We start from the raw sequence: 20,437 nt of genomic DNA on the forward strand, positions 1-20,437 counted from the left end.
AAGGGGGAGAGATAAAGGGAACAGCTCACTCTGCCTCATTGCTGACGTCACCTCCTATTTCAAGATATTTTTTGATTTCCCTTTTGATTTCTTCTTTGACTCATTGGTTGCCAGGAGTATGTTGTTTGATTTCCACATATTTATGAATTTTTTGGCTTACCTCCCATTATTAATTTCTAATTTCATGCCATTGTGGTTGGAAAAGATACTTGCTATGATATGAATCTTCTTAAATTTGTTGAGACTTGTTTTGTGGCCTAACATATGATTTATCCTGGAGATGTTCTATATGCTCTTGAGAAGAATGTATATTTTGTTTTGTTGGATGGAAAGTTATGTATATGTCTGTTAAGTCTGTTTGATCTAAAGTATAGTTCATATCCAATATTTCCTTATTGATTTTTGTCTGAACAATCTATCCGTTCATGAAAGTGGGGTACTGAAATCTCCTGCTTTCATTGTATTGTTTACTATTTCTCCCTTCAGATCTGTTGGTATTAGGTTAACATATTTAGGTGCTCTGATGTTGAGTGTGTGTATATGTACAATTGTTATATTATCTTGGTGAAGTGACCCCTTTATCATTACATAATGACCTTCTTTGTCTCTTGTTACAGCTTTTGACTTAAGGTCTATTTTATCTGATATAAGTATAGCTACCTATACTCTCTTTTTGTTTCTTTTTGCATGGAATATCTTTTTCCATCCCTTCATTTTTAGCCTATGATTGTCATTAAAGCTAAGTGAGTCTTTTAAAGGCATTGGATCTTGTATATTTATCCATTTGGGTCTTGTATATTTATCCATTCACCACTCTATGTCTTTTGCTTGGAGAATTCAGTCATTAAAGTAATCATTGTTAAGTAAAGACTTACCAAACTAATTGTTTTCTGGCTGTTATGTAGTTCTTTTGTTTCTTTCTTCCTCTTTTACTGTCTTCCTTTCTGAATTGATGATTTTAACTAGTAGTACATTTTGATTCCCTTCTGTTTATCTTTAGTGTTTCTACTGTAAGTTTTTGCTGTGTGGTTACCATGAGACTTACCTAAAACATCTTATGGTTATAGTAGTCTATTTTAAAGTGATAACAACTTAACTTGTAGTGCAAACAAAACTCTGCCCTTTTGTTCCCCCTCTCTCATTTTATGTTTTTGATGTCACAATTTATATCTTAATAATGTGTCCCCATTAATAAATTATTGTAGCTATACTTATTTTTAATACTTTTGTCATTGAATCTTTATCCAAGAGTTAAGTAATACACCACTATATTACATATTAGAGTATTCTAAATTTGACCACATACTTACCTTTACCAGTGTGTTTTATATTTTATATGTTTTTGTGTTATTAAATACCATCCTTTTATTTCAGCTTGAAGAACTCCTTTCAGCATTTCTTTAAGGCGGGTCTGGTGATGATGAACTCCCTCAGCTTTTCTTTGTCTGGGAAAGTCTTTATCAATTCTTTCGTTTTGGAAGGACAGCTTTGCTGGGTAAAATATTCTTGGTTGGCAGGTTTTTTCCTTGAGTTCTTTGAATATATCATCCCATTTTCTCTCTGCCAGGTTTCTGTGGAGAAATCCACTGACATCCTTATGGGGGTTCCCTTGTACGTGAGAAGTTTTCTTTCTCTCATTGCTTTTAAAAATCCCTTTGTCTTTGATTTTAGCCAGTTTTATTATAATGTGTCTTGGAGAAGGTTTCTTTGAATTGAATCTTTTTGGGGACCTGTGAGCTTCATGAACTTGAAGTCCAAATCTCTCCCCAGATTTGGGAAGTTCTCAGCCATCATTTCTTTAAATTAGCTTTCTTCCTGGTTCTCCATCTCTTTTCCTCTGGGACTCCAATAACGTGAAAATTGTTTCGTTCAATGGTATCCCATAATTCATGTAGTCTTTCTTCACTCTTTTTCGTTCTTTTATCTTTGTTCTTTTGACTGGATAATTTCAAAAGACTTATCTTTAAGTTCATAGATTCTTTCTTCTGCTTGTTGAAGTCTGATATTGATGTTCTCTATTTCATTTTTCATGTATTCATTGTATTTTCCAGCCCTAGAATTCCTCTTTGGTTCTTTTTCATGATTTCTTCTTTCTGTTAAACTTCTCGTTTTGTTTGTGTATTGTTTTATTGAATTGTCTTTCTATGTTTTCTTGTAGCTCATTGAGCATCCTTAAAACAAGTATTTTGAGTTCTTTATTAGGAAAATCATAGATCTCTATTTCTTTGGGGTGGTTACTGGAAAATTATTGTGTTCCTCTGGTGGTGTCACATTGCTTTGACTTTTCATGTTCCTTGAAGTCTTGCATTGCTGTCTTCACATTTGAAGAAGCAGTTACCTCCTCCAGTCTTTACTGACTGCTTTCAGGAGAGAAATATCTTCTGTCAGCCCTGCTAGGGATTCTAAGGCTTTCTTAGATATTTTCTATATATATATACCTGCTCCTGGTTCCCTCTTTGAGGGGAATTCTTAAGATTGTATGCCTTATCTTGATACTGGAAAGGTCAGGCACTGACAGCCTCCTGTTTGCTTTCCCAGGGCATTCGTGAATGCTTGAGTTTGTGTGCTTTCTCCAAGTCTTGCTGAGTTGGGCAGCTTTCGGTTCATGCTCACTATCCATCTGCAAAAGCTCACACATGCTGCCTTTAGAGGCATGCACAGGTTAGCCATGGGGTGTGTGTGTGTGTGTGTGTGTGTGTGTGTGTGTATGTGTGTGTGAGGAGTGTTGGGAGTGCCTGTGGGCGAGTTGGGGGGATCTTCAGGTGAGGTGTCCTCAGTGACTCCTGGGCAGGCTTCCTGATGGAGTCCATGAAGTGGTTAGTAGGATCTGCATCCCTTCAGTACATTCTGAGCCCTCACTGCTGTGCTCTCAGCTCTTCCTCACCCTTCAGTCATGCAGGTCACCTCACCTCAGTATTCTGGATGGGGTGAGAAAGAAATGGGCCCCTTTGGCAGCATCCTACACAGTTGGGGAAGCTGGGCACTCACTCTCATGCTCTCACTTTCCTGCATGGGAAAAATTTCTGGCTGAGAGGGTCTCTGTTTGCACTGAGCTGTGCTGTTTTGGGGGAGAGGGTGACATGGGTAAAGTGAAACTATTCCACTTATCCTCTTCAATGCGTTCAATCTTGGATTTTTTTTGCTCCAACTGTGTGCTGAAACTTCTCTGCTGAAGTCCAGAACTTCCATGAAGATACTCTCATCTCTGAATGATTGTCAAAATCTATGTTCTTGGTGAGAAAGATAGTAGGAAACTCCTATTCTGCTATTTTGCTGACATCACTCTGTCCGTTTTCTAATGTAAGCATTTAGTACTATAAATTTCTCTCTCAGTATTCCTTTAGCTGTATCCCACATGTTTTGATATGTTGTGTTTTTGTTTTCTTTCAATTCGGTATAATTTTAGACTTCTTTGAGACTTCTTTGACTCATAGATTATTTAGAAGTATGTTTTTAAATGTTCATGTGTTCAAAGATTTTCCTGTTTTCTTTGTGTTATTGATTTCTAGTTTGATTTCATTATGGTCAGAGAACACAATCTATATGATTTCTGTAGTAGTCTCCTTGGGCTACTATACCAAAAATACAATTGATTCAGTAGTTAAACAACAAATATTTACTTCTCACAGTTCTGGAGGCTTGGAAGTCTGAGATCAGAGTGCCAGCATGCTCAGGTTCTGATTAAGGCCCATTTCCTTGCTTGTAGACAGCTGCCTTCTTGCTGTGTCCTCACATGGTATAGAGATCTGGTTTCTTCATCTCCTTATAAGGGCACCAATCCCATCACGGGGGCTCCACCTCCATGACCTCTTCCAAACCCAATTACTTTCCAAAGGCCCTGTTTCCAAACACCACACTACATTGAGGATTAAGGCCTCAATATATGGATTTTGGGAGTGGGGGGACACAAACATTCAGTCCATAGCAATTTCATTCCTTTAAATTTGTTGAGGTTTTTTTTATGGCCCAGGATATGGGCTATCTTGGTGAATGATCCATGACTGCTTGAAGCAAATGTATATTATGCTATTGTTGATGAAACTTTCTGTGGATGTCAATTACAGTCAATTAGTTGATTGTGGTGGTCAGATTTTGTATATTTTTGCTGGTTTTCTCCCTAAGAGTTCTGTCAGTTGCTGAAAGGGTGGTGTTAAGGTCCCCAATTTTGTCTGTTTCTCTGCTCAGCTCTATCAGTTTTTTAAGACAGTTTATTGGCGTATAATTTATGTACCATACAATCTTTCATTTAAAGTGTAGATTTTTAATATATTAATAGATGTGCAGCCATCACTGCTATGTAATTTTAGAATATTTGTTTCACCCCCAAAAGAATGCCCATACCCATCAGTAGTTATATCCTCCCACACCATTAACAGATTCACCAGCTCTAGGCAACCACTAATATACTTTCCATCTCTATAGATTCACCTATTCTGGATATTTCCTTTAATTGAAATCATATAATATATTGTCTTGTGACTGGCTTCTTTCACTTAGCATAAAGTTTTCAAGGTCCATTCATGTACTAGCGTATATCAGTACTTTGTTCCTTTTTATTGCTGAATAATATTCTATTGTATGGATACACTATCTTTTATTTATCCATTCATCAGCTGATGGAAATTGGGTTGTTTCCACTTTGGCTACTATGAATAATGTTGTCATGAATATTCATGTACAAATTTTGTGTGGATATATGTTTTTGCTTCTCTTGATTATATATGTAAGAGTAGAATAGCTGGGTAATATGATATCTCTGTGTTTAACATTTTAAGGTCCTGCCCAACTGTTTTCTAAACCAACTGTACCATTTTGGATTCACACTAGCAATGCCTGAAGGTCCCAATTTTCCTACATCCTCGCCAACACTTGTCTCTTTTTGCATTATAGTCATCCTGGTGGGGCTGGTGTGATATGTCATTGTTTTGATTTGCATTTCTTTAATGGTTTATGATGTTGATTATCTTTTCATGTGCTATTGGCCATTTGTATATCTTTTTTGGAGAAATGTCTATTCAGATACTTTGCCCATTTTAAAATTAGGTTGTTTATCTTATTAGTATTGACTTTTAAGAGTTCTTTACATATTCCAGATACAAGTCTCTTATCTGATATAAGATTTGCAAATATTTCTTCCCATTCTGTGGATTGTCTTTTCACTTTCTTGATGGTATCATTTGTAGTACAAAATCTTTAATTTTGATGAAATTCAGTTTATCTGGATACCCTTTATCAGGTTGAGAAAGTTCTCTTCTATTCCTAATCTGTTGAATATTTTTATCATAAAAGGGTGTTGGATTTTGCAAATGCTTTTTCTGTGTCAATTGAGGTGATCATCTAGTTTTTGTCTTTTATTCTATTAATACGAAGTATTACGTTAATTGATTTTCAGATGTTAAAGCAATCTTACTTTCTTGGGAGAAGTTCTACTTGCTTATGATGTATATAATCTTTATGTTCTGCTAGGTTTGCTTTGCTAGTATTTTGTTGAGGATTTTTTTTGCATCTATATTCATAAGAGATACTAGTCTCTAGTTTTCTTGTGATATCTTTGTCCTCAACCTTCAGATCATTTCATAAACTTAATGTGAAGCCCTGGAGCCTGTGTGTCTGTTTGAGAAGATAAGCTGTGGTTATTCATTTTTGCTATCTTACCGCTCTCTCTTCAAGCTGTATTTCCTCACTTACCCAATTTTATGAGGGAAAAGATAAGAATATCATGATTTGGTATACTCCACCTTCTGGGTGATGAGAGGGGGGCTAGGTAAAAGGACAAAATTCATGTGGTTTCTTGATGAATCTCTTCTTTTTGTGTTTTCTGCTCCTTCCGGAGAATTTTTTGCTTTAAATCTTAACTTGTTACTTTATTTCTAGTTTGTTATATTTATTAACAGGGATAATTAATACTGTGTGGATATGGTTATTGTGCTTTCTTTGCCCAGATTAGAGAAACCAAAATGGTAAGATTTAGTTGTTTTTCCTGCCTTTCACTATGCATTTTCTAGGCCTCTTTTTCCTGGACTGTCTACTTATCCCCTTAGACATCTTCTTATCAAATTCAGATATATTAGTGATAGTTACCCTTATTATTATATGTGTTCACTTTCACCAATACTATGCAAGTGGTGATTAGGTTAGGAGCCACATTGAGTAGGGTCATATCAACACAACTGTACTCTGTGGCTCTCATGCTGAGCCTCACTAGAATCAGAGATTATGGCATGAGATTGTGTGTTTGTGTTGTTGAATTTATTTTTGCCTGTTCTTAACTACTTTCCTTTCCTCCCTTTCATTCCTTTTTGTTTAGGGGGAGGAAGATTTTATAATCTGGCTTTATTCTACCATCTTTACCAAGAAGTTTGACCTATTGTATCAATTATTTTATTGACATCTACTTTAACTTTGTTATGTATTTTTTCTATTTGATCAGTCATGAGCTGAAAGAAGGCTTTAATGGTTCTATTACTATTATTTTTCTCTTCTTTTTGAATTTTCAAGCAGTTTTGCTTTATGTGTTTTGATGAGTACTATTTGTTGTATAAAAGTTTATACTAATTAATTTTTCCTTGGAAACTGTATCCTCTCTCTTTGTTCTTTTTTCCTTGAAGTCAGCTTTGTCTGATACTCATATTGTGACCCTCACTTTCTTTTTGTTCTTGTCTTATGTTTTTGTCCATTATTTATTAACCTTGATTGAGTCTCTAATCTGAGAAGTCTCCTTTGCTCTAATTGGTTAGTTTTCCTGATTTATTTATATGATATGTATTTTTAAGGTTATTCTTGCATTTCTGGAATAAACTCCATTTGGTCATGAAAAATTTTTAAAAATGTGATGTATTCTTTTGGCTAATACAGTTGACCCTCCATATCTGCAGGTTCTACATCTGCAGATTCAACCAATCACAGATTGAAAGGCCTACTACAATAGTTACGTCTGTACTGAATGTGGACAAACTTTTCTTCCCTATCATTATTCCCTAAACAATACAGTATAACAACCATTTACATGGCATTTACATTGTATTAGGTATTATAAGTAAGCTAGAGATGATTTAAGGTATATGGGAGGATGTGCATAGGTTATATGCAAATTCTATGCCATTTTATATAAGAGATTTGAGCATTTGTGGATTTTGTGGATTGTGGATTTTGTAATGCAGGGGGTCCTGGAATCAATCCCCTATGGATACCAAGGGACAACTGTTTTATTTAGTACTTTTATATTGATATCATAAGATAGAATGGTTTGTGGTTTTACTTTTTTTAATTGTGGTAAAAAATGCATATCATTAAATTTACTATCCATCTTAACACTTTTTAAATGTACATTTTAGTAATTTTAAGTATATACACATTGTTGTGCAATAGATCTCTAGAACTTTTTCATCTTGTAAAACTTAAGCTCTGTGTGCGTTAAACACTAATTCCCCTTCCCCTTCGCCCCAACCTCATTTCCCCAAAAAGACATTTGCAATTGCCTTCCTACTCTCTGTTTCTTTGATTTTAACTACTTCATATACTTCATATAAGTAGAATCATGTAGTATTTGTCTTTCTGGTTGTATTATTTCAATTAGCATAGTGTCTTCAAGGTTCATCCATACTGTAGCATGTGACCAAATTTCCTTCTTTTTTAAGGCTGCATAATATTTCATTGTATGTATATACCACATTTTCTTTATCCATTCACTTGTCGATGGACATTTGGATTGCTTGAACCTCTTGGATATTGTGAAAAATATTGTAATGAACATGGGTTTGCAAATATCTCTTGGAGATCCTGCTTTGAATTCTTTTCAATATATACTCAGAAGTGGGATTGCTGGATAATATGGTAATTCTACTATTAGTTTTTTGAGATATCTCCATACTGTTTTGCATAGCAACTGTACCATTTTATATTCCCAGCAACAGTGCACAAGGGATCCAATTTCTCTGTATCCTCACCAACACTTGTTATTTTCTGTTATTTTGATAGTGGCCATCCTAATGAGTGATATCTCATTTTGGTTTTGATTTGCATTTCTCTTATGATTAGTGATGTCAAGCATCTTTTCATATGCTTGTTGGCCATTTCTATCTTTTTTGGAGAATTGTCTATTCAAGTCCTTTGCCCCTTTTTAAATTATTTGTTTTTTGTTGTTGAATTATAAGAGTTCCTTATATATTCTGGATATTAGCCCTTTATCAGTATGATAATATATTTTAATCATGTTTCTATCATCTTATTTCATACTACATGATAATATTTTATTTTCTTTCTTTTTCTCTAAAGTGTATGTGTTTGCGTCTTGCTTTGGTTGATTTGGAAGGCATGTGTAGCCTTTTTAATTAATTTACTGGTTACCTTTATATTTTTAAGCAGTATATCTAACACTTTCCTACTGCCTCTTCTTCTGCATATTCAATTTTTATATTTATTTCATTATTTTACATTGTCAAGATTAATCAAAATGTACATCCTGTTCTGTAACCATGATTCTGGTATTTGTTTAACTTGAGCTTTATATTTACATAGATTCAGTTCATCTTTTATATGCAGCTTTTTTCTTAGTTCTCAATTTTGATCCCAGTCAATATGACAGTCCGTATTTTACCTACCCATTGGTATGAAGAAATTGTTACCAGATGACAATGTTAGCTTCCAATTAAAATAGGTTGGCTTTGTGGGACTGTGATAAATCACCTTCCCTACATCTTTCATGGTTTGATGGGACCTTAATCTCTGCATGGGTGAGATGTGGTATTTGGTGTATATGTTTTCATGCTTGATGTGGAGGGAGAATTTAAAAGTCTTCCACTTGGTCCTTCCAAACTTAAAATCTCTCACTCTCTGGTCAGATTCGATATGGAGATTGTACCACTTACTGAGTTTATCTGTTCGAACTGTATACTCAGGATCTGAAGAAATGACCACAGAATAGGTTTATGGTTCCATGGGTTCACTACAAGGTGTACTTGGATTAAATTCCATTTATCACCTGACCCTAATACTTAGTGACTAGTGAAAAAATAGTAACATTATAGATTACAAGAATTGGTGTTAGCTAAGAGTCAATGTCCAGTTACCTGTCAGTCTTAGTATTTCTCTCAGCGTACAAGATAGTAGGAAGGATGCATTATGTATTTGTGATATTATTACAAGATCCTTCCACAAGAGTACCAGGCTTCCTTTTAATTTAGTGAGTTCCAGATTTGTAAATTTATTTAGGTCTGAAATTCAGGCACAGGGCTGTCATTCTCTATTCCTGTAGATCATCGTTCCTGTTTGCCAGACCATACTACAGGCATATTTAGTTATTCACTGAGGCATAGAGATCTTAGTGGATGGTCCATCTCTTTGGTCTTAGGGAACTCATGATCAATTTAACCACTACCAAAGATTCATGTTTGTATACGAGCTAATTCACACCTTGGAAATAAATATTGTATTAGAACAGACTGTACTAAGATCTCCAGCCCAGCAAAAGTCCGAGTTGTGGAGACAGTGCATTGCGGGAGGTGCTTTCTCCCTTCTGTCCTCTAGAAGCCAAGATATGTATTCTAACTGAGAGTCAGTGCAATGTTGCTAGTTTAGAGGATATACTTTATCCTAGAAGATGGCATTCCAGCCCCTTAGAGTAGACCCTAGTTGTCACTATAACTGAAGATCAACCATTGGTGGTTGATAGGATACATTAAAAAAAGCTGTTAGATTCAGCTTACTGCCAGTTTCTTTCATGGTGAAGTGAGTTCTCTGGTTAGGAGCAACACTGTGGGAGAGATACCATGGTGTGCACAGGGTATTCAGTGAGGATAGATATTGGCTTAGGTATCATGGGCAAGCAAGGCAAGTTTGCCTAAAGTTCTGCATATTGGAACTTTTCTTTGTCTGAGACATTTAAGGCTCCCTGGAGCTGTAACAAGTCTGTTCTCCAGATGACTGTCATATTAAAGGCATACTACATGTTCTTTTCTGTAGGCCAGGGTTAATTCTTCTTTTTTTCCTACTAATACCTACACCCTAATCTCCAGCAAAAATGATGTATTATTTCCTAAGTATTTTATACTTTTTTATACTTTCATTTTATCCCTCATCCCTGTTTATCTCATGTTGAAAGTTCATTATTCAAAGTCTAACTGAAATGTACCTTTTTTCAACACACAAAGAAAAAGTGGATTCTGCCTCTAAAGGCCCATAATATTTTGGATCTTTTTGCAGCTCTTCACAGTTAGTTACTTGTGTGTTTCCCTTACTTTATAATCTGGTCCATCCACTTCATTTTGCAAGTGAGAAAGCTGTATTCAGAGTTTTAAAAGACTTACTCAAGATTCCACAGATACGTACTAAAGAGAGATCAGACTTTAAAAAAAATAAAACCAAATAGCATACCTCCGTAGAAAGGAACTAATTCATTTTTCTTTTTTCTTTTTATTATTTGATAACATTTAGAAGTCAGTATTCTTTCTTTGTTAATACTTCCTAGGAAAGATTTTGATAATAGGAACATTTGTTTGTGATAATATTAATGATTACGTTGTATGAACTTGATATTCATTTTTAATAGGAAAAACTCAAAAGAGAGGCAAAAGAAAACACAGTTACTCTCAAAGAAAAAAAAGACAAGGTAAGTGTTTTATATAATTCTCATAGGTTTTCCTTATAACCAATTCGTTTGCTAACATCTGCTTAGAAATTCTTTTTCATAAATAGGAAAAGAACATTTAAAATACATCACACAATTTCATTTCCTAAATTGTTTCTTGGTATTTATTAATTCAAAAACATTAGCTAAAAATTTCAAAGCATTTGTTTGGGGATTGAGAAGATTTCAATCTTCTGTAATTTTTATTATAGTATTAAGTTAGTTAGGAACTTCTGTGTTTCTCTCAAGGAATTTCCAATGTTAGAGGCAAAATATTTTCATTAAAAATTCTAAAGCTTATATTTAGATTATGGGTTTTGAGAGGGCTGAATAAATGGCATCCTGCTTTCCTTACTTAAGTCTGAACCAATTGAGAAAGACAATGAAAACCAAAATATTATCTTTATTATTGATAACTGATACTGGAGAATGTGGCTTATATTTGAAGGCAAGAGGATTTCTTCATCCTAAAATCCCAAATTAGACAAATTTACCTACTCTGTCACAGGTAGAGCTGGACTGGGACAACTCTACTCACTTGATGGTCTACTCTGGTAAAACGTACGGCATAAAGGAGCAGAGCAGGGTGTGTGCTTTGGTACCCAAGAGAAGGAATAAGGAAGGAGCTGGACTATATATGCACCCAGTTTCTCCTTCCAGATTCACCAGGGTCATCAAGTCTTTGCTTCTCCCCTAAGGAAACAGAGAGGTTGGAAATGTTACCCTAGTGGTGCTCCCTGCACATGGAAGAAAGCAGAAGTATGAGGAAAAAAGGGGTGCCCCTCAGCTCCTAATCCATTTGGTAATATAGGATTATTACAGAAGAATTTTCATTGAAAGTTTTAGTTAAAATGATTAAATACTCTTTATACACTGTGGAGTAGTCTCCTAAGTTCCCACAGAGATTGCTTTGACTATAGACTGAAAGTGACAGAGTAGTTGAAAATAATTCAGTTGTTAAACATAGACAGTGCTAAATTTTGTTACATTAGGGTTCAAAGAAAGAAAAGAAGGAAAGAAAACTGTACCTGTGAATAAATATTGAGTGCTTCATTTGTCTCAGACACTACATAGACACTTGGAAACATTGTATTTGGAGAAATTATTGTCACATTAAACTTAGCTAGCAGGGTTAGATATAGTCTAAGGGAAGTGTCTGATGAAGATAAATAAATTGGGTAAACCCTAATATTCATTTCTAAATATAGAATATATGTGTATTATGAAAGTATATATCACATATTCTTATAGAGTTTTTTTGATTCATATATAATTCCAGTAATATATACTCATTATTATATCTGTTATCAAGTAGATTAGTAAATGCCCTATATTTTATCTGTGGTTTTGGATATATACAGCGCAAATAATGAGAAAATTATAAAGGAAATTAAGAAATATAAATAGGCTATTGTTTCCCATACTTTATTCCAGCAATAGTGAAATATCACAAGCCTTATATATAATAGTCATTAGGTTTATCAAACATTTCTGAGTTTGGGAAAGTAACAACTTCTTCGTGCCTCAGTTTCCTCATCTATGAAGGGATAATAATAGTGCTTATTTCCTAAAGTTGTTATGAGGATTAAATTAGATAATTGTAAAGCCTTGAAAATAGTAATTGGCATACAGGAAACGTCTTGTAAGTGTTTAAAAAATACAACAGAGAAAATTAGGCATGTTATGTATATATGCATCACTGGAAATGTAACATTCAGAAAAGAATCTAACTTGTAGGAAAGTACATACATTTTCATGCTGTATTATGAAGAGGGTTATTTCAGTGTTCTAGAATGGGGGTGCATTTTCTTTTAGGCTACCAGGGAAATGTTAATTCCCAGACTTGGCCACAAGGTGGTGTAGTTGCCATTCTCAATCCTCTTTGGGGGAGAAAAGTTTGTCCATGAAAGCAGTTACATTTTGGAGATTCTGAGGCTGTCTCCTGACAAATCCGGAGAGCAGAAAATAATTTGCTTTCATCAAAATTGTGTTATCGGGGGCTGACCCCGTGGCTGAGTGGTTGGGTTCACGTGCTCCGCTGCAGGCTGCCCGGCCTTTCATTGGTTCGGGTCCTGGGCGCGGACATGGCACTGCTCATTGGGCCACGCTGGGGCGGCGTCCCGCATGCCACAACTAGAAGGACCCACAACAAAGAATATACAACTATGTACCGGGGGGCTTTGGGGAGAAAAAGGAAAAAAATAAAATCTTTAAAAAAAAATTGTTATCAACTATGATGTAGAAATATTTAGGAAAAAGGATACGGAAATGCAACTCTGTGAAAAAATGCTAAGTAAATCTCCAAGTATCTCCAGGCTTAAATTTATCTATCTATATAATCAAGGAGCTAAATGAGGTGATTTGTAGGTTTCTTGCCCAGTCCTAGTGATCTTACTTCCTAATCTTTTTTCCAGCAGCAATTCTGTGAAGATAGAGAGGGGCAGATAGCATTTTCATCTTAAATGGGGAAATAAAGTTAAAAAGAAGACAAATGTAATTTATTCAAAGTTATCTAGTCAATAATAAATTTTGGGGTAAATTTTAGTTTATTCCAGTGTTATTTTTAATAGTTGCTGCACTTTAATTAAAATGATGTTTAGTGATGATTTTATTCACCTTTGTTGTTCGACAGAAAATACAGACATCTTTATTTGAAACACCTGAAACTAGTTATCAGAAATTTGATTCTAAAGCAGCTCCTTCACAAAATATATCTCGAAACTTCATATCAGCTGATCATGGAAAATCCAAAGATAAAAGAGATTATCTGTGGACATCTGCCAAAAGTACTGTATCTACACCATTACCAAAGGTTGGTTGCTAAAATTTCTAAGAAAGTTGTAATTTTTTTAGTTAAAAAAGAAGGTTCTGGTATCATATACCACATATCTGATATCCCACACGTAAATATAAAACCAGTTTCTTGAATGTTTCAATTTTTTGTGATACCAGCATGAAATGGTTTCATTTTCTTTTCCCTATCATTGCCCACAACATGATGACAACTTGGGCAGATTTCATAACTTTCTGGCATTCACCAATGCATAGTCCCTGATGTGGGAAATCTGGTTCTTACTTGACATTTTCCACTATCACCTCAGTTACTTACCTTTGATGTTTACTCCACAGCATCTTGTTGCTGGAGTCCTTTACTTAGCAGTCAGCCCTTATGGAGCAGGTGCCACTGCTGAGGTGGCTCAATTCTAGCTATCTTCCGTGTCTGCTTAATCCATAGGGAATTCATTCAACCTTTCCATGCTAAATGGCCATGCAGAATGCTCTACTTTTGCTCCCCACTCCCAGCTTCTCTGCCATCTCTCTCTCTCTAATTTCTTTTTCCTCTGCTCAGCCAGATACAAAGACCAGTAAACAAATTTTCTGCCTGGGTTTTTATCCAGCTAGGGAATGAGATACCAGTCTCCCTTCTTGAAGGCACCCTTAGTCTTTATACGACTGCTGTTAAGAGTTATCTCCTCAATTGTCTTGGGAGTTGAGGGGAAAAATATCTCAACCTGTCTCTGCACCTACCTCTAAGCTGAAATTTCATGCCTCCCCCCTCCAGTTTCCTTAAAATAACTGGGAAGAAGGAAGGCGTTTGGTGATTGTAGGACTGGTTCTACCACTTATTAATGAGCCCTAGGGAAGTATCTGGCCTTAATCATAGTGAGCTTTCTTTAGAATATGAGTTACTAGCACTTTTCCCCCCAGCTTTTTGCTCCAGGTGACAATTCCAAAGCAAAAGGAAGTGTCAGACTCACATCCTATTATATATATACTATTATCCACCTTGTGGAAATTATGAAAATTAGTAAACCACAGTTGAGAGGCTTTTATATAAAATTATTTTGTTGTATTTACTACTATATTATTGAGAATATGAAATGATCTCTATTAAAGAATGACCTTACTTAAAAAAATTTTTATTGAAATATGATAGATCTTAATTATAGAACTTGATGAATCTTCACAAGCCAAACATAACCTTTTTACCAGCACTCAGATTAAAACACAGAATATTACTATGACCTTGGAAGAGCTTCTTGTTCCCTCTTCCAGTCACTAGCCCCTCACCCAAGGCTAGCCACTCTCTCAACTTATTAGATGTACTTGTTTTTGCATTTTCTATAATAGAATCATATTATTTTTGTTTCAACTTTTTTCTCTTAATATTATGTTTGTGAGATACATCTATATTGTTGCTCAAAGTTGATTATTTTTATTTCTATATAATATTGCATTGTGTGACCATAGCACAGTTTCTCTCTTATATTGTTAATGGACATTTTGATAGTTTCCAGATTGGGTTTTTCTGACTAGTATTGCTATAAAAATTCTAGTACTTGACATGTATGCATTTTTGTTGGGTATCTTCCTAGAAGTGAAATTGCTGAGTTATAGGGTTATGCATAATATGTTCCATCTTAATAGATAATGCCTGAACTGTTTTTACTCTGATCGAAAATGTGTGGATTTTTTTCCAAACACCCAATAATTCTCCAACACTCCAGACACCAGCTGGGTATCCTACAATTTGAACTGATTCTGACACTAACTACCTGGAGTTAGTGTAGACCCCACAGGTGAAGGTTTCAATCCCACAAGACTACTCTCACTTTAGATGCCAATTACAGTCCTGGCTTGCCACTTGTACTACTGACCAACTGGATATAAATTGGAAGTTCCCACAGCCCTCTCCTCAGGTTCAATAATTTGCTAGAATGACTCACAAAACTCAGGAAATTACTTTATTTACTATTACTGGTTTATTGTAAAGGATGCAACTCAGGAACAGTCAAATGGAAAAGATGCATAGGGCAAGGTAGGGGAGAAGGAGCCTGAAGCTTCATGCCCTCTCTTTGAGTGCCACCCTCTCTGGGAGAGCCATCCTTCCAGTACCTCCATGTGTTCACCAACCTGGAAGCTCTCTGAACCCTGTCTTTTAGGGGTTTTTATGGAGGTTTCATTACCTGGCATGATTGATTAAATCATTGGCCATTGGTGATTAACTCAATCTCTAACCCCTCTTCCCTCCCAGGAGGTCAAGGGGTGGGCTGAAGGGTTCCAAACTTCTAATCAAGCCTTGGTCTTTCTTGCGACCAGCCACCATCCTGAAGCTATCTAGGAGCCCCATACCACCACTTCTTTCATTAGTATAAACTCAGGTACAATTGAAAGAAGCTCACTATGAATAACAAAATACTTTCCTATCGTATCACTGGGGACAAAGACCAAATATTATACCAAAAGATGCTCCTATCACCCCATCACTCAGGAAATTACAAGGATTTTAGAAGTTCTGTGTCAGGAACCAGGGACAAAGACCAAATATATATTTCTTTTTGCATCACACTGCCAATCATGTTTTTTTTAAAAAACTGATTGTACCAATTTGCACTCTAGCTACTAATGAATGAGAGTCCTAGTTGCTCCACGTCCTTGGTACCAATTGGTATTTTTCATCTTTTTGATTTTAGCCATTCTGGTGGGTGTGGTGACCTTACTTTTTAAAAAACCTTTTGAAACTAATTTTAAATTTACAGAAAAGTTGCAAAGATAGTACAGAGAATTGTTTTATATCCCTCACACAGTTTTTTCCATCATTAACATCTTACATTACCATGTATGTTTGTCAAAACTAAGAAACATACATTGGTTCATTACTATTAACTAAATTTCAGACTTATTTGGATTTCGTAGTTTTTCTATTAATGTTCTCTTTCTCTTCCAGGATCCAATCCAGGGTACCACACACTGCATGTAATTGTCGTGTCTCCCTAATCTTGATCTTAATTTTTTTTTTTTTGGTGAGGAATATTTGCTCTGAGCTAACACCTGTTGCCAATCTTCCCTTTTTTTTTTTTGTTTGAGGAAAATTAGCCCTGAGCTGTCATCTGTGCCAGTCTTCCTCTATTTTGTATGTGGGTTGCCACCACAGCATGGCTTGGCAAGTGCTGTATGTCCATGCCTGAGACCTGAACCCATGAACCCAGGCTTCCGAAACGGAGTGCACCAGACTTAACCACTACGCCACATGGGGCTGGCCCCTGATCTTAATTTTTAATGTAGGCATTTGCAGCTATAAACTTCTCTAAGCACTGATTTCACTGTATTCCATGAGTATGTTCTGTTTTCTTTTTCATTCTTCTCAAAAGTACTTTCTAATTTTCCTTGTGATTTATTCTTTGACCCATTTGTTATTTAGAAGCATGTTGTATTCCTATATTTGTGAATTTCCTAAATATCTATCTGGTTGGTTTATAGTGTTGTTCAAATATATTTCCTTGCTGATCTTCTGTCTAGTTGTTCTTTGCGTTATTGAAAGTAGGGGTATGGAAGTCTCCTACAATATTGTTGAATTATCTGTTTTTCCCAGTTTTTGATTCATGTATTTTGGGGTTTTGTATATTTATAACTCTTATTTTTCCTTGATGCATTGATCCTTTTACCCTTATAAAGTGTCTTTTTCATCTCTAGTAACATTTTTTTCTAAAAGTCTATTTTGTCTGAGGCTAGGATAGCCACTCCAGCTCTCTTTTGCTTACTATTTACATGATATATCTTTTACTTTCAAACTACTCATGTTATTGAACTAAAATATGTCTTTTGTGGACAGTCTATAGTTGGATCTTGCTTTTTTCCATCATTCATTTTGACAATCTCTGCATCTTGATTGAAAAGTTTAATTGACTTACATTTAATGTAATTACTAATAAGGTAGAACTTATGTCCACCATTTTGTTCTTTGTTTTCGATGTGTCTTATGTCTTTTTGTCCCTGTATCCCTCTATTAGTGTCTTTTTTGTGTTAGGTAGATATTTTCTAGTATACCATTTTAATTCTCTTCTTTTTTTTACTATACTTTTAAAATTATTTTCTTAGTGATTACCTGAGAATTACAGTTAACACTTTAACTTAAAATAATTTGTTCGAATTAATACCAATGGAATTTCAATGGTATACAAAAACTTCTCCCCAATATAGCTTCATTACCTCTCTCTCTTTTATACTATCAAAGTCATACAAATCACAGTTTTGCATTTTAAATCCATTGCCACAATATTATAATGATTGCTTTATATGTCTGTGTTTTAAATCAGGTAGAAAAGAAGAGTTACAAACAAAAATACATTTATACTGTCTTTTATAATTACCTATGCAGTTTCCTTTACTGGTGCTCTTTATTTCTTCATGTGGATTTGAGTCTAGTGTCCTTTCATTTCAGCCTGAAGAACTCCCTTTAGAGTTTCTTTTAGGGAAGGTTTGTTAGTGACAGTTTCTCTCAGTTTTTGTTTATCTAGGAATAACTTAATTTCTCCTTCATTTTTGAAGCATAGTTTTGCTTGATATAGAATTATTTGGTAACAATTCCTTTTCTTTAAGGACTTTGGGTATGTCAATCCACAGCTTATTAGGCTCTATGATTTCTGACACCACAAAGCTTGCTGTTCTTACAGATTCAGCCACTTTTTAAAAAAGTAAATACTCTCCAGGTTGCAGCAAGTTTTTGGTTAATTTCCAGAGTTATGAAAAAGCTGATTCTGACCATTTTTACCAGTATATTTATTGCTTTATGAAAGAGCAAATTTTTGGAGCGCCTTACTCTGCCATTTTGGTTCATGTCACTGACCTTACTTTTTAAAGATACTTTTCTTAAATTATAAAACTTACAGGGTAATTATGGAATACTAAACATTGACTAATGTGAATTACTTTACCAAGAAAAAATAAGCAAAGCTATTTTCTCATAAATCAGTTAAGATTTTTGTAGAGAGAGCAAAGCTCACTCCGTTTTGGTGTTTAATCATGGCTAGAAAAATTAAAGTCCCTCTTAAGATTGTTGATTGCTGAAGCTGGAGTCTCACTCTCTTTCTCTTGCTGCCTCCCCCCAACTCATTATTTCCTTCAGTAAGTTGAAAGGAAGGACAAAGAAAGTCCACTATTGCAAATATTTTTGAAGGAAGTTATAAAAGTTTTAGTACCAAAACCATCTGAATTAAGTTCTTATCCAAAATTTCTATTTCATATATATGCCAATAATAATGGAGAGTTATTGATTGCTAAAGACTCAACTTCCTTTATTAATAATATATGTTCTATTTGATGGGGTTATGTATTGTTTTTCTTTTTGGATAGGCATATACTGTGAAGACACCAACGAAACTAAAAATTCAGCAGAGAGAAAACAAGAATGTACCCACTGAAGAAAGTAACAAAAAGAGAAAAATGGTCTTTGAGTTTGATTTTAATTCGGATAGTTCAGAAACTACTGATCTTTTGGTAAAAATATTGCAAATAACCAGCATTTGTTATTTGCTTAATTATTTATTATTCATCTACATTATTTCTTGATGTATATGTATAATATATGCACATACTATCTATCATTGCAATACTGAAACACAGTAGAACTCTACTATAACACAGAACCCTATGCTTTTGAGTTTTTTAGAGAAATTAGGGTTCAAATAATCTCTCTAATTTCAGAAAACATGGCGTTTTGAAATACTTGATATAACAGAATTGGCACATGAGATGATTAACCATCTTGTTTTCCAGAAGAGTGTTATAAAGGAGTTTTTACCACATTTTCTTTCCCTTTTTAGGCTTTTTTAAAAAGGAAGATTGAGTCAATAGTTTAAACCTTGCTGCAACCAGATTTGTTATTCAGGGCCCCTCTTGATTTTGCATGTATACATTTTCCTTTTTTTTACTCCGTTATTGGTTGAGATATATATATATAGGTATTGGTCGACAGCTATAACATTTCTATCATTCTTAAAGAGTTAACGTATTAAAGATGGTATGTTTAAGGAGAATATTTCCCCCAGCAGTTTATATCCCTAATTATTCCCTACCATGAGTGTATTCACACATACCAGTATTTTCTAAAGACATATTAATGATTTATTGAGAATAATTAAACTTAGATTCATTTAGTTTAAAAACAGATAAACCTCATCACACTAAATGGAGAAATATACTGAAGATTCTTAATAATAAAATTTCAGTTAAAGTCATTTATTTCATTAGTTTCACTCATAATTATGAAATCCTTCAAGCTTTTCTACTGCTTTGGGACCCTCTATTTTTATTCATTCTAGAACAATGAGTAGTTCAAATCTTAAAACTCTGATTATTGAAGTTAACTTATAGAATCCCTACTCTAGTACTTTGCTTTAAAGATACGATTAACATTTTAATGATTAAAACTGTTAACGAGGCACTGTTGTAAAGACTTTGCATAGGTTACTTGTTATTTCTTACAATAATCTCATGTTCTAGAAATTATAGACAGTGTTGCCATTCTCATTTTATAGATGAGGAAATTGAGTCACACAAGTACCTTACCCAAGATCACATAGCTAGTAAGGCATGGAGCCAAAATTTGAACACAGACAGTCTGGCTCCATAGCCTGTGTAAGTCGTCGTACATAATAACTGCTAGTTCAAACTGAAGTCCAGCTATATAAAAATGTAATGAGAATTAGTAGAAAAAGCATGAGCTCTGGAGTTAGACATTCCAGGGTTGGAATCTCTGTTGTTTTTCTAGCAGTGTGAATTTAGGCTAGTTTCTTAGCTGGTCTGAGATTCAGAATGACTCAGGATTTCATCTCATTTTGAAAAGGAACATCACAACTTTGCAACACAAACATACTGAAGTATTATATGATTGCACACAATTGTTTAAACTAGTGTAAAAACACATTTCACAATAGGTTTTATTGGTTATAACTATCACTTGAAGTTATTAGTTATTTTTGTAATTTTCTTGGCTGTTACATTTAACTTTTGGGGAACAGTCAAATTATTATA

The 20,437-nt window shown here is 34.7% G+C and overlaps 1 protein-coding gene across 1 annotated transcript in view; it reads left to right on the top strand.

The window, feature by feature from the left end:
• The window catches only part of SYCP1 (synaptonemal complex protein 1), a 129,628-nt gene that overhangs the window by 99,818 nt on the left and 9,373 nt on the right, over positions 1-20,437 (top strand). The window contains exons 29-31 of the mRNA XM_046645650.1: positions 10,547-10,606; positions 13,257-13,436; positions 18,758-18,901. Of these exons, the coding sequence (XP_046501606.1) occupies positions 10,547-10,606; positions 13,257-13,436; positions 18,758-18,901 (384 nt within the window). The remainder of the gene's footprint in view (positions 1-10,546; positions 10,607-13,256; positions 13,437-18,757; positions 18,902-20,437) is intronic.

The sequence above is a fragment of the Equus quagga genome, chromosome 18, assembly GCF_021613505.1.
Source record: "Equus quagga isolate Etosha38 chromosome 18, UCLA_HA_Equagga_1.0, whole genome shotgun sequence".
Taxonomy (NCBI): Eukaryota; Metazoa; Chordata; class Mammalia; order Perissodactyla; family Equidae; genus Equus; species Equus quagga.